Here is a 13,191-nt window from a genome sequence, read left to right on the forward strand (position 1 = left end):
TCAGCACCTCTGCCTGCTCATCCCCTCCTCAGGATGCTGTGGAGAGCAATGAGGTCGCCCCTCAGCCTCCTTTGCTCCAAACTAGAGAAGCCCAAAGTCCTCGGCCGCTCCTCATTGGACATTCCACCCAGCCCTTAATGTTTGAATTGATTTTATGCAAGTTAAGTCAGATGCTAGATAAGCAGTTGAAAGGACAGCGTGTAGAGACATTAAAGCTGACTATTGACCAAAGTCAGCAATAAAAAAGAGTCAGAAGCTGTCTAAACAGATTGTCTTCTGGAAAAAAAATGTGTACCTCTGCAGAGTGTGCTCCTGCACCGTGATGCAAAATGCCTCCATGGTGCTTCGTTTGGGATACTGTACTATACATTAGCACTAATTTTTTGTATGGTAATATCCAATGCTGTAGAATATGTAACAAAATCCTGGAAGACCAAAACAGAGTATGTTATCTGTGTAGGGATTTTTAAGTGTGTTCTAAAGGTTATGTACTTTGATCAACATGTTAAAACTTCAAAACAAAGTACTTTAAATTAGAATCTAAGTAGGATCAATAATACAGTATTATTGTTTTCTGTTCTAATGTGATACTTAGATTTGGCTTTTGTATTTTTAAGACTGTGAAACACAGTATGTTTCATTGCTAGGCCAAGACTTAATTTTTTTAAAGATAAGACAGAAATTTTCTTTGGCTTATACTGCCATACTGAAGTTTCTTTGGGAAGCTATGACCTTTATCCTTCAAGTTTAAATCAAGTCTTTGCATATATAAAACTGATTGCTACACAGCTTCACAATGCAGGAATATGGAACACCTTAATATAGAATTAGGAATTATATCTTAGCTGAATATGTAGATTAGTTTTGCCTGATTACTTGCTGCCACTGCAGTATAACTGTAACAGTATCGTAAAAACATTGGCTTTTAGAATGCCTCAACATCTTTGCTACTTTTATTTCAGGAACGCATTAACATTACTTTGGACCACAAATGTACAATTTTCCAGACCCTAAATGGAGCTGTTGGTAAGTGTATGATTTGCACGTTGTGTGTTATGTTATTCACACTTTCTTTACTTAACCATGAATATAATTCCTTAAACATATGCTTGTTTTAAAGAAGTATTAGGATAAGTAAGCCTGATTACCAGATTAGTTACAGGTCTCTTGGGTTTAATATAAATTGATTTCTCCCATTGATAAAATATTTGATTTAAAATAGAAAAAAATAGTTTTCAATAAATAAAGTTAGCAGTAAATACAAAGTTAAGAACTGGTTTTGCATCTGCCTTTCACAAACTTACATACGAAAGTAAGACTGGTAATTAAAATTGTATTTTAGATGTTCTTAAGCAAATGGCTATATGTAATGAAATGAAATATGGAATAATGTGGAATTTCCTTTATTTAATTGTCATGAAGTGAAACTGAAAAATGGCACCTGTGCGAACTTCCTTTCTTAACTTTAATCTCAAATTATGGAACAACTTTTTATAGTGAATTACATCTGAAATAACTATGATTTCTCTATAAATAGCATTTGAACAAAATTAATTTTATTTTTAAAGAAGACTTTATTTAGATACTGAAGGCAGCTGATGGCAAGTTCTCATCTAACCTTATTTAGCATAAAGAGCAGAGAATTCAAGATCCAGTTAAAAAAATGAACAGAAGCTTCCAAATAAGTAACATTAACAATGATAGTAACAGTAGGGTATATTTTATCAACGAGAACTTAAAGGTCTGAAATTTTCCTTTTTTTGGGTAAATTGTTATTACTGTACGATCTTTGTTGATTTTCAGATGAAGTGCTTTTGAAATTTGAAGAAGGAAAAGTAAGAGCAAGGAATTCTGTCTACGACACATTACCCATCACTATTCATGGAAATGGTCCGACTAAAGTAAGGGACAGGTTTTTTTAACTTTTGTGCAAAGATGGCAGTTTTAATAGAGGCAAAAAGAATGGTGGAAGAGTCTGAAAGAGTCGTAACACACCTCCACTGCTCATTTCCAGTTAATGTTAATAAGAATTGCAAAGATAACCTATTCTAATGGCTCGCTCCATCATGTTTTGCTGCTATCACTAACTTGATGTTGCTGCTGGAACAACTCATTCTGCTCCTGAATTCATTGTTGCATGGGATACTAGAAGTGAGTAAGCTTATGTTAATTTGTTCGCTGTCACAAAACAATTCTTGAAGCTAATGAAGAATGTCTATCTGGTAATTTAAACAGTAATCAGAAAAATAGGTTTTCAGGAGGAGAATAATCTCACCAAGAGTCACGGGCTGTAGTACAAAACAGTAGCAGGTCTGATCCTGCCCCAGACCTTGGCGTGTGTTTGTATACACATATATAAAAGAGATAGATGCGTGTCTGTGTGTTTGTATATATATACACACGCAGAGCTGGCTTTTGTTATTGCATCTTCAGTGTAATTGATCACTGCCTGCAGTGTGCCTGTGGCTCAGGAGCTTTTGGTTCATGGTAGATCACTGTCTGCCCCGTGACACAGCTGTTTTGGTGGCTTTTATCCGTGTGTAAGGATTCAGTGGTCCAGAGGACCTTGCACAGTTTCTCTGGGAGAAATGGCTATGTTTTGGTTATATGGTAGTTGAATTTTTTTGTTACACGGCAAAGAAGCGTAAAGGTATATAATTTCTAAGAGCCTCTGTTGGCTCCCTACTGTAGCTCCTTATTTTCAGAAAAATGCCTCCCAGGAGAATGAAATTAAACTTGAAACTCGTTAACATCCCAACAACTGCTTCTTCATACTTTTTTTGCACTGTATTTAATCTTTGGAATTAGTGAATGTAATGATGCCATTCTCTGGCTTATAACTACTCAGTAGTGGTAAATATATGACCAATTTCCTCCATTTTGCTGCAGTTATTTTTGCCTGAGTTAAATCCTGAAGTTATCTATCATCACTGCCTTTGCTGGCAAGTTGCCAGTGAAAAGAAAGGTACTATATTTTACAGTTGAGCAAGCAGTTTAGGTTGGAACTCTTTACAGTAATCTACAAGTTACGCTACATTAAACAAAACTCAATTTCTGCATGTAGTGATGTAGTTTAAAAACAAAGAGGAAACTTGCTTTATATATCACTTTGTCAATGTGATTAGGTTATTCTGTTTTAAACATAGAGTAGAAGAGGACAATAAGATAATGGAAATTTTTTCACTACTTAGTAAATAAAATATCATTAAAGTAATTCCCATAACTAACTCCAAATAGTAAAAGATTTTTGTAAAAGATTTTCTGGTTTGTATTTAATTTAATCTTCAGTTTGCAGATTAGTAAATAGCATCAGGCATACACCCTTCTTTGAAATGGATGCTAAATTATCCTGACAACCTAACATGTAATTTTTTTTTTTCTCAAGTGCAATGTCTTTTTTTGTGAAATGTTCATTTTTCTAGACTTCATTGTACATCTCTGAAACTAAGTTCAAGCAGTTCTATTTATAATCTGTCTAGTATGATTTTTCAATATGCATAAACAAGCACCCAAAATATAAAATGAAGATTGAGTATTGGCCTGGAGTGTGTTTTCTATGGAAAATTATATTCTGTCCTTCTGGTTTCTGATGAGGGCATTAGAGCAGGAATGAATAGCAGCCTTCCCTCAGTCAGACTTTCCCTGGCATAAGAGACCCCTTAACCAATGCAAACGGCAGTAGGGAAGAGTGAAGTTCTGTGCAAACTTCCCATGGTACCCAGGAGGACAGGGCAGCCCAGGCAGCCCATCAACAGGGAAGAGTACATATTTTGTTCAGTCCCAATTCAATCCCAATTCAAAATGTGTTAGTAAGCTAGATGATGCTTTAAAACGTACGTGGCTTCTGAATCTTGGCATAAACTGTCAAAAATAAATCATCTGAGCACCCATCTTCTACCTTTACTATGTGTTTTTCTTATGGTCACTCTTTGTGTTTTGTGTAAAGTGTTGATGATTCTCATATTTGGGAAGAGATTTAAACTATATTCATTTTTGGCTTGAAATCAGGCATAGCAGCTTTTGAGAGCTGAATGATCTATAGTCTGTCTTGGAAGTCATACAAGCATTTAGCTCGTAGTTGTTATGCTTGCAACAAATTTTTGGCTTGACTGAAGCAATAAGTGTAGGTGCTAGGAAAAATATCATCTCTGGTTTGTAAATGAAAAGAAGAAGAAAAAGCTTTTACCAGCTATTTTTACATGTTTGCATTTTTGATTTTTTTAATAATTTAAAAGTCAATTTTCTTTGGGTGTAAGAGATTCAATGAGTAAGCCTGAATTCTTTAAAAGGTTCAAATCATCATTTGCATGCATGTTTGACTAATCTGAATTGTTCATTTATTTATCAGATTCACTTGAATTATTTGGGAAACTATATCCCCAATGCTTGGACACGGGAAACTGGTTGCAGTATTTGTGATTTAGACTTACTAGACCTGTCAACGGTGACGGTAAGAATACTTTTGACAAGACTTGTGAAATACATTGAATGCATTAAATAGGTGTATAGTGATTTCTGAGGCAAAGCAGATTCAGTATGCAATATTTCGTTCTGTAGACACCTCAGGGCATTTTTTCTGATATATGAATCTGTAAATATGGAATTTTAATTTACTGGAAATATCAGTATTTTAGAAATATTCTTATGCATTTTAACACAGGTTTCCCCAATATTACTGAAGATGATCCCATCCCCAAAAGCCTTCCTTACCTCTGTTCACTGAGGATAAATGAAACATTTTTGAATTGTGCAAGATTCAAGTGAATAATTAGAATTTTGGGGAGGTAGAAAAATTCTTCAAATATTTCAGATTTTTAACTGCAGGCATACAAAAAACTGGAATGTGCGTTAGTTTAATAATTTCTGGTACAAATAGAGGTTAAAAATTAACTGTAACATGGTTACAATTACTATTTTCTGAGTGATATAAAGAAATAGTCAAAACTGCTTCACCTTGTATATGCCAGTGTGTATCTGTAGAATAAACCTGATGTAACTGAGATTGGATATCAGTTCAGCCTTCAAAATTCTCATAGGACAAACATACACGTACACATGTGTGTGTATGTGAAATATCTGGGAACTTATTTTGGCTCTTTGGTTCCAAGCATGACATCTTTAGTGTCTTTACAAATATTTCAGCTTGTACACAGTAAACTTTAGGCAGAGTAAATACTAAGATCTACCATGTAGAAATGTAAGGCTTGTACTTAAAGGAACATTCTGATTATTCTTAACAGGCTGTTTCCAGCAGCTGTTTCATTTCTATTCTGTATGGAAGATTTGAATGAGAACAGTTCTTAGAGGGTAGCCTCACATTGAGGGTAGCATGAAAGAAGTAGTGGCTTGTCTTTGTAATGAAAGGACAGAGTTTCTGGACAACAAACAGCTTTCGGACTGGAATATAAATTTAAAGAACTATTGCTGGAATTGTAATAGCTTTCAGATTCTTATTGTATCTTAGCATAATTTTGCTTTGAAAATACAACATTTGAATGGTGGTGTACTGAAATAGTGTTTGCACTCTCAACATAAAGTTTACCTGAGGAAAAGAAGTTGTCTAAGTTTTTCCTAATGGTGTTGGCAACTAAAACATGGTTGGGGAACAGGTAAATCTTAAAGCTAGTAATTAGAAGTAACTTGCAAAGATTTACTGGATAGCTTCCTATAGTTTCTGTAAATCTACTTGGAATGTGTCTTCCTTACTGTAATTCATTCTTTGGATTTCATAGCTCACTCACTCTGCCAGCAGAAATAACGAGACTTTTCCTTGGCCTCAGTGGAAGTGTTTACTTCTGAGTAATATCTGAGTAAAACCAATATTTAATTTTCTGAACACACTTTCTGTTCTGGCCTGGCCGGTTGCTACTTAACAAGAAATCTTCAGTGAAAAGCGCAGTACGAACTCTGTGCCTCTAATCATTCTTCCCATATTGTTTTATTTAACTCTATACGTTGATGCATTCACACCTACTGAGGGTTTTGCTTGTTCTTCTCATAAGCAAGTACAGAATCAGATTTGTTGATACCTACTATATTTTGGGCTTTCAGTTCCTTTAGATGAATTCTGGCATGAAGGAGTCCTTGACTTGATATGCTTAGGTGTTGTGGTTTCAACATTTTGGACTGTGCTTACCTACAGACCTTGACTTTAGCAGTTCAAAACAGATAAGCTCCAGTGGAGAACAAGGAGCTGAAATAATACTGCTTTCTATCATGGGCACAAGGATATCATTCCTTTTGTGATGAACATTGATGAACTTCCTGCTTTGAGGAGATGCGGTTTGCAGGAATTTCTAGTCTTATTGTTTAAACACGGCTTTTCTTTGTTCCTGCTCCTGAGATTTTAGTGTAGACATTGGATTCAAGCAGCTCACACTTTGGAGTACTGATAGAGTGTTAGTAATTCCTGATTGTTCCTATAACCTTTACAGATCCAGCCTGTACCTGCTTCTCTTTGTCCTGGAGAATAACAGGAAAATGCCTTAGAATTAGAGAAATACACAAAATAAATTATAGCCTGAGTTCTATTAATGGTAGGACACATACATGTTCAGCTTAGCAAGCCTGATGGAACACGCTGCTTTCCTCGTCGCTCACAATCAGCAGTACCAGTTACCATGACACCAGCCTCAATGGAGTGGTTGCCAGAGAATATCACAATTGCTTTTTTCAGGACACATCAGCGTACTTGTCTTGGTCGGCTGTTGTGAAGTTATTAGGATGTCTGCATGAGTATGTGTTAGGTTTGCAGATGAAGATGTGAATAGGAGGTAGTCAGGGTAAACATCAGTGCCTAATGTTTCCAATCTGGTGTGCTTGCCAGTATGTTTCTGGATTTCCGATGTAGACAGCGACACTGTGAAATACCAGCATGTGCTGATGGTTTATCCAGACACTTTTCAAGTGGGTGTTGGCTTCCTTAAGGAAAGCCAACTTGCAGCCTTCTATACTCATATAAGGTTTCTCTCTGAGCCTTGTAGTGGGTTAGACGTTTATACTAACTGTCTGTTTTAGAGGTGGAAAAAATATTTGTTTAATCAGTGCTTTTCTTTGTGTAGGAGTCTGAGGCCTTTGAAGGTTAAATTTCTTTGTCTCTGGTAATGTAATAATATATTTTAGGAATACACAAAAGTGCTGTCTAGGTTTTGGTTTAGTGGTCATAGAATCTTAGAATCATAGAATCGTCTAGGTTGGAAGAGACCCTTCAAGCACATACAAACAAGGAATTAATCCCACTGGTCAAAAGATGTGAATTCACATTAAAATAAGGTGGATAAAACTTCACTATCCTTGGATGCAAGGGGAGAAGCTCTAGTTAGTTCATCAAAGGTCTTGATAAAATGAGTGAGTGGGGAAGTAATGCAGTGCCCACTTAGAGTGGCCAGGGCGAAATAGTGCATACAAATGTATGGAAGGGCGTTGCAGTCTTTGGCTTAAAGTACAGATGAGTGTAAAATATTTTGTGGTGTTTATTCTTTAACTGCTTTTAAAAACTGGTCTTCCCTATATTTGCTTGTAAATGTAGCGTATATATGTATGGCACTTTCAAAAAATGAATTTGCCATACAGTTCTAGGTGTGTTTCCTTAAATACTTTTTTTGCTGTTTAAATTTATTTTGTTAAAGCAAGAATTTAAAAAAAACCACAATACATTCTTTTCTACTTCCAGTTCCTGTTATTGGAATTCAAAGACTCTTCTAGCAATATTAAATCCACTATCTTTGCTTGTTTAGTGAAGTCAATGAAAATAAATAGGAGGCATAGCATTTTTGAACTAGTTGGTTTTGATTGATTGAAAGCTGTGTGGCCTGAGTTACTACAACATGACATTAGTTGCTTTTTAGTATAACTAATCTTAGAAAGGAGGCAAGTCTTATTGGTTGTGTCAAAATATCATTTTTTTTAGGAATATCCAAGAGTAAAAATTGGTGTTTTCATTGAACAACCCACTCCTTTCCTACCTAAATTTTTAGACAGACTGTTGACTCTGGACTACCCAAAGGAGGCACTCAGTATCTTCATTCACAATAATGTAAGTATGATGTTACTATTGTGCAAAGCTTCCATTTTGGAAATTATGGTATGAATGAAAGTGTGTGAAGGACTGCATGGATTTAATATATGTACATAGTTAAACTGCATAGGAAGAAGTAATCTTTCAGAATTTAGCATGCAGAGATGGAAAAAATACATAAATGAAATTGTGGCAGTGTTTACTGAAGTCTATTTAAACAAACTGCTTAGATTCTTTCTCTTTTATTAATGGAAAAGATTGTATTTTAAAGTGTATGCCTCTGGGGGAAGTACTGATTGACATAAAACAATAGAGTAGAATAAGAATAAGATAGTTCCAGTCAGAAGAGACCTGCAACGATCATCTAGGCTAACTGCCTGACCACTTCAGGACTGACCAAAAGTTATCACATGTTATTAATAACTATTATACAGTAGTTGACATTGGATTTGCTTTTCATCTGGTTGATACCCCAGTGCATTTATGTTTCTCTTGGTGCTCCAGGTATATTTTGAAGGGCGTTACAGATAAGTTGCTTTTTTAAATATTTTTTTAATGCTTTTTGCTAATTATCTAGTGATCTGGTGTTGCTGGTAGTTGACCAGTGATTTCAGTATTGCTATTTTCATGAGTGGAGTCCTTTGGAAAAAACGGCTGGAAGAAAAGTAGGAGGAAAATACAATTCTGCCCTTTTTCATTTGGCATGCTTTACTGTTGATATCATAGCACAAAAAGCCTGAGTAATAGAAGTAAAGCTTATCTTTAAAGTCTTCAGTGTGCTTTTGTAAGTGGATGTTAATGTGGTGAATGTGATATGCATATGGGAATTGCAGGCTATGGTAGGTTTCTTTGCTTCAGCCAGAAGTCATATGGTATTTGAAATGAATACAAAAGACTGCATAGCTCTTTTATCATAGAAGGGGAAAACTCTACCCAGTATTTTATTATTCTGTCAGCCATAATAAGCAATGAGGGCAAGGGGTCGGTACCATTGCATGCAGCTGAGATGTCTTAAATTAGAGGTAGGGTAATTAGAAATTATAGAAACAGTCAATGTGACTACGTTTTAAAGAAATAAAGACTGTGACTGTCCACATGGGTAGAGGTGGCAGCTCCCTCTCTAAAGCCATTCTGGAGTGGCATAAAAAACTGTGTGCCAGTGAGGTTGTAGGATGGATTTTGAAGACTGTAAAATAAATATCCTGAAAAAATATCAAGTCTGTGAATCTTGCATCATTGGTCTGGAGATACAGCTTTGATTCATATTGCTGATGTGTTGGATTCTTCTGCTAAAATGTTGGACAGAAGAGCTTCATCTTAATGACAGATTTACTGGAGTATCTTCAAATACTGCTTGCCATCTGTTTATTTAGGATAGAATACAATGTGTTCTTGGACGCTATGTTTATGATTTCACAGCAACTCGTACTTTTCATTGACTATAAACAATGTTAACATGATTACAGGAGGTTTACCATGAAAAGCACATCAAGAAATTCTGGGAGAAAGCCAAGAACATTATCAGGAATACAAAAATTGTTGGACCTGAAGAAAATCTGAGTCAAGCAGAAGCCCGGAACATGGGAATGTAAATTCTGATTTATAAATCTGTTACAAGGATGCATATGCTAACATTTTTTTAATCTTTTATTTATGTTATTTTGGACCTTATGCACTAACAACTTCACATTTTAAGATAAAAACTGGGAGCTTTTTTGGTAGAACAAGATCTAGATATAAGATACGAACTGTTGAGTATTTTATGGTTTCTGTCTAATATAAAAAGCTGTTGGTCACTGTGAAAACATCTCTCTGGTTTGCACTGCTTTGATGGTCTGTCATCTTGTCTTCTTTAGAAGGCATAGACAATAGTAGAATACAAAGAAAAGGTGTCAGATTATTTTTTTACATTACAATTATCTCAAACATAGTTATATATTAAAACATGATGAGCATAAACTGTAAAGTTTAAATATTTTTTTAAAAAAGAATGGTATTGAAATGAAATTGATGGTCCAATACAACAAGCTTTTTATTAAAGTTTGTGCAGGAAATTATATGTAGCAGTCATTTTTTAAAAAAAGAAGGTAGAAAGAGGTGTAAATGTAAATAGAAATGCTAATTGCATTGTATCTTCTAAAAATGTAATTAGTTTTATTTTTTATCCAAAACTTTTTCAAGCTAACAACACAGAGTGATTTCACAGAACAGAAGTACCTCTTGCGTTGGATATGCATTTAACAATTGTACTTTTGTTATCCTAATCTTTCCTCCTCCTTTTTTTTTTTTTTTGTTTTTAAATGACATCACACTAAGTAAAAATATGGTTAAAGCTTGACCTGGAAGTACAGGTGAAAGAATTCTGTTTCTTCCTATGGTTCAAAGAGACAGGAATATCCCTTTATCTTATCCTTAGGCTTGCTGTTTTGTTTTTTTTTTTCTTTTTTCCTTCCATTCTTTCTAGGGAATCCAGCTCTTTGGCTTTTGAACCTGGCACTTATCGGCCCTCAATCTGAACTCTGGAGTATGTATCCCATGCTAGACTTGCCTGTCAAGGGATATTTTTAGTATCTCCAGCACTAGCTACTACCAGAGTTACTTGTGGCTCTCCCAGTCAATCATTCAGATTATGGAGTTTTACAGACCAGGATCCCAACAAGACCTCACTGTGGCCCTTGAGCATTCATTCTCACATAATTCTTCCATTCTTATTTCTCCCAAATCTTCCATGAGTGTCAGAGAATTCATTTCAAGAAGCCCTTCTCTTTTATATTCAGAGGTTAAGAACATGGCATAGGTTGTTCATAGCATCAATTGAAAAACAAAGCTCTAGTCCCGAGTCTCTGTGGTGTTCTTGGAAATTTGTTTGAGTGGGGTTTTGTTGTGCTGAAGCCACTGGGAAACTGGTATTTGGCTGAGGTCCAAGCCTCTCCCATACCCTTTCTAGGAAACATTGCACATGTGCAGCAGTAGTGTAAGCGGCCCTTCAGATGTTTATAAATCATTCTTTCTTTTTTTTCCAGTAGTCTCTAAAGCAAGTGTACTATGTTTGCAAACTTTGTGAAGTAATGTATATTACATGTAACTGAGGTGGAATTTCTGGAGTTGCCTTTTCCTCGTTGTTGTTGTATGGACAACATAAGGCAGGATCTTTAGTGGAAACTTTCATGTGAAAAATGTAGACTTAATTTGGTGGCTCCTTTCAGTTTGACTGGAGCAGATTCAGTTCATTTGCTGCTTCTTTTGCACTCCTGGTCTGCTTGGCTGCCCTTGCGAACATCACCAACTGCTCTGGAAAAATTGCATTTTACTTTTCCTCAAAAAAATCTAGCTCAAAAGCACAGGATGTTCGTGGCAAAGACAGATACTATAAAAATTATTTGCTTTCAACCTTTCAGCTGGCTTCCAACATAATAACCTCATTTATTTCTCACTCATACTGCAATGGGAATAACTTAAAAAGAGTGATTCTTCAAGCCTGTTTAATGGTTTGATTTACAGAGATTGATATATTCAGTCTTCTAATTAATTTTCTCCTGCTTCTATCTGCATTATTGACTTAGAGTTTTGTTCCATTTGCCTCAAACACTTGCTTTCGCCCTTTTTCCATTTAGTACTTATTTCTGTTTTAGTATCTCTTTGTTAATTTCCAGTAGATTTAGAATTAATTTGGTCTCCTCACTTGCACGTTTCACACAAAAAGTCTATTATCTGTAGCAGCAAAACAGGCTTCTATTAATACTATTTAGTGCCTAGTGATAGAATTAAAAAAAAAAGATAGTGAACTTAAGCATTGAAGGTCTGGTTTGTTTTCAGCAGAATAGTTTTGAATGTATAATGTGGTTGGCTCAGTTTTCTCCTTACCTCTTTTTTCCCCCTCTTTCTCTCAGTAAAAAGTAGTGATAAATCACAGTGCAGTTCTCAGTAAATGGGACTCTCTGGTATCAACATAACATTTTTTTAATTTCACACATAGCCATGCATGTCTGCTTTTCTCATTCACATAATAATGAATAATTGAAACATTTACTTTCTTGCTGCCTCTTGACATGGAAAAGCCCTGTCCTGCACTTGTGAAAGTTGGATAGGTGTTGAAGAGGACCAAAAATTGTGCAGTCAGCAAAGACTTGTTACAATTCAAACAATATTGACAAACAGGAGTGCACGGCTTTCCTTATTGTAGGCTGAAACAGAAGTAAAAGGGAGGGAAATAAAGTAGAATAGAGAAAGAAAGTTTAAGTGCATGTTGTCTGAATATTTTCTCTGCACATACTTCCCTTAAAACTTTTTGTTTAAGCCTTTGTCTGCAAGGAATATATTAGAGTTCTTACAGTTCTTTTTTTCTTTAAGAAAAAAATCATTTCTGGGTTTGCCTTGTTTGGAGAGGAGATCTCAGCCAGCTGTTACAGGATTGTTATGACAGAAAAAGTAGAATAACAATATGAAATATGTTCAAGCAATAACAGAAAGTGGGGAAATGTAGGATTTTTTTCACTTCTGAGGTTTTACTTACAAAAAGGTTATATTCTGGTATCCTTTTTGCCCCAAGTAATTATGGACTCCAGGGGTTTTTTTTTTGGCGTTGTTTTTTTTCCTCTCTCAAAAATGTTAGTAATAGAACTAGCTAGGATTTTTCTTGAACTTTTTTAAAAACGTGATTTATCTCAACTTTTAGTGGAAATGTGCACATTTTAATTAAAGTTTACATTGAAAGCTTCCAAAAGTTTCAGGAAGAATAGTAGAGAGATCAGTATCAGTTATAGAGTTCGTTGCCATCACTGTTGAATTTTGAGCTGAATTTGGGGTCTCCTATGTGCTTCTTGAAAGCAAAAAGATACTAAGTCTCTCTCCGAGCTGCCATTGGTATGGGAACTGGTGACATGGACACCAGAGGACTCGCTTTCAGTCCTGTGATTAGGACAAGTATCTGTGGTTAAGGGAAGAGCAGGGATTAAATCTGTGTCTCCCAGCTGTCAAGTGATTTCTGTTGGAGAGACTTTGATTTTCTGGAGCTGCTTCTTCTGAACACTTCACAGTTTTGGGTTCACCTCAGATGGAGGAGGAACATTTTGAACTTTTTTTTTTTTTTTGCATGTTGCAGTAGAAAAACAACTTTCCTACCCATATCTGATTTCAGTAGATTCTAAGTGTGGTAACCGTGGTAATGATACTTA

The 13,191-nt window shown here is 35.5% G+C and overlaps 1 protein-coding gene across 2 annotated transcripts in view; it reads left to right on the forward strand.

The window, feature by feature from the left end:
* PLOD2 (procollagen-lysine, 2-oxoglutarate 5-dioxygenase 2) overlaps positions 1 to 13,191 on the forward strand; it is a 54,550-nt gene that overhangs the window by 26,629 nt on the left and 14,730 nt on the right. For both annotated transcript variants that reach the window (XM_014951794.1, XM_014951795.1), the window contains exons 6-10: positions 963 to 1,026; positions 1,804 to 1,901; positions 4,349 to 4,450; positions 7,910 to 8,035; positions 9,484 to 9,605. In XM_014951794.1, the coding sequence (XP_014807280.1) occupies positions 963 to 1,026; positions 1,804 to 1,901; positions 4,349 to 4,450; positions 7,910 to 8,035; positions 9,484 to 9,605 (512 nt within the window). The remainder of the gene's footprint in view (positions 1 to 962; positions 1,027 to 1,803; positions 1,902 to 4,348; positions 4,451 to 7,909; positions 8,036 to 9,483; positions 9,606 to 13,191) is intronic.

The sequence above is a fragment of the Calidris pugnax genome, unplaced genomic scaffold (genome assembly GCF_001431845.1).
Source record: "Calidris pugnax isolate Ruff unplaced genomic scaffold, ASM143184v1 scaffold197, whole genome shotgun sequence".
Classification (NCBI taxonomy): domain Eukaryota; kingdom Metazoa; phylum Chordata; class Aves; order Charadriiformes; family Scolopacidae; genus Calidris; species Calidris pugnax.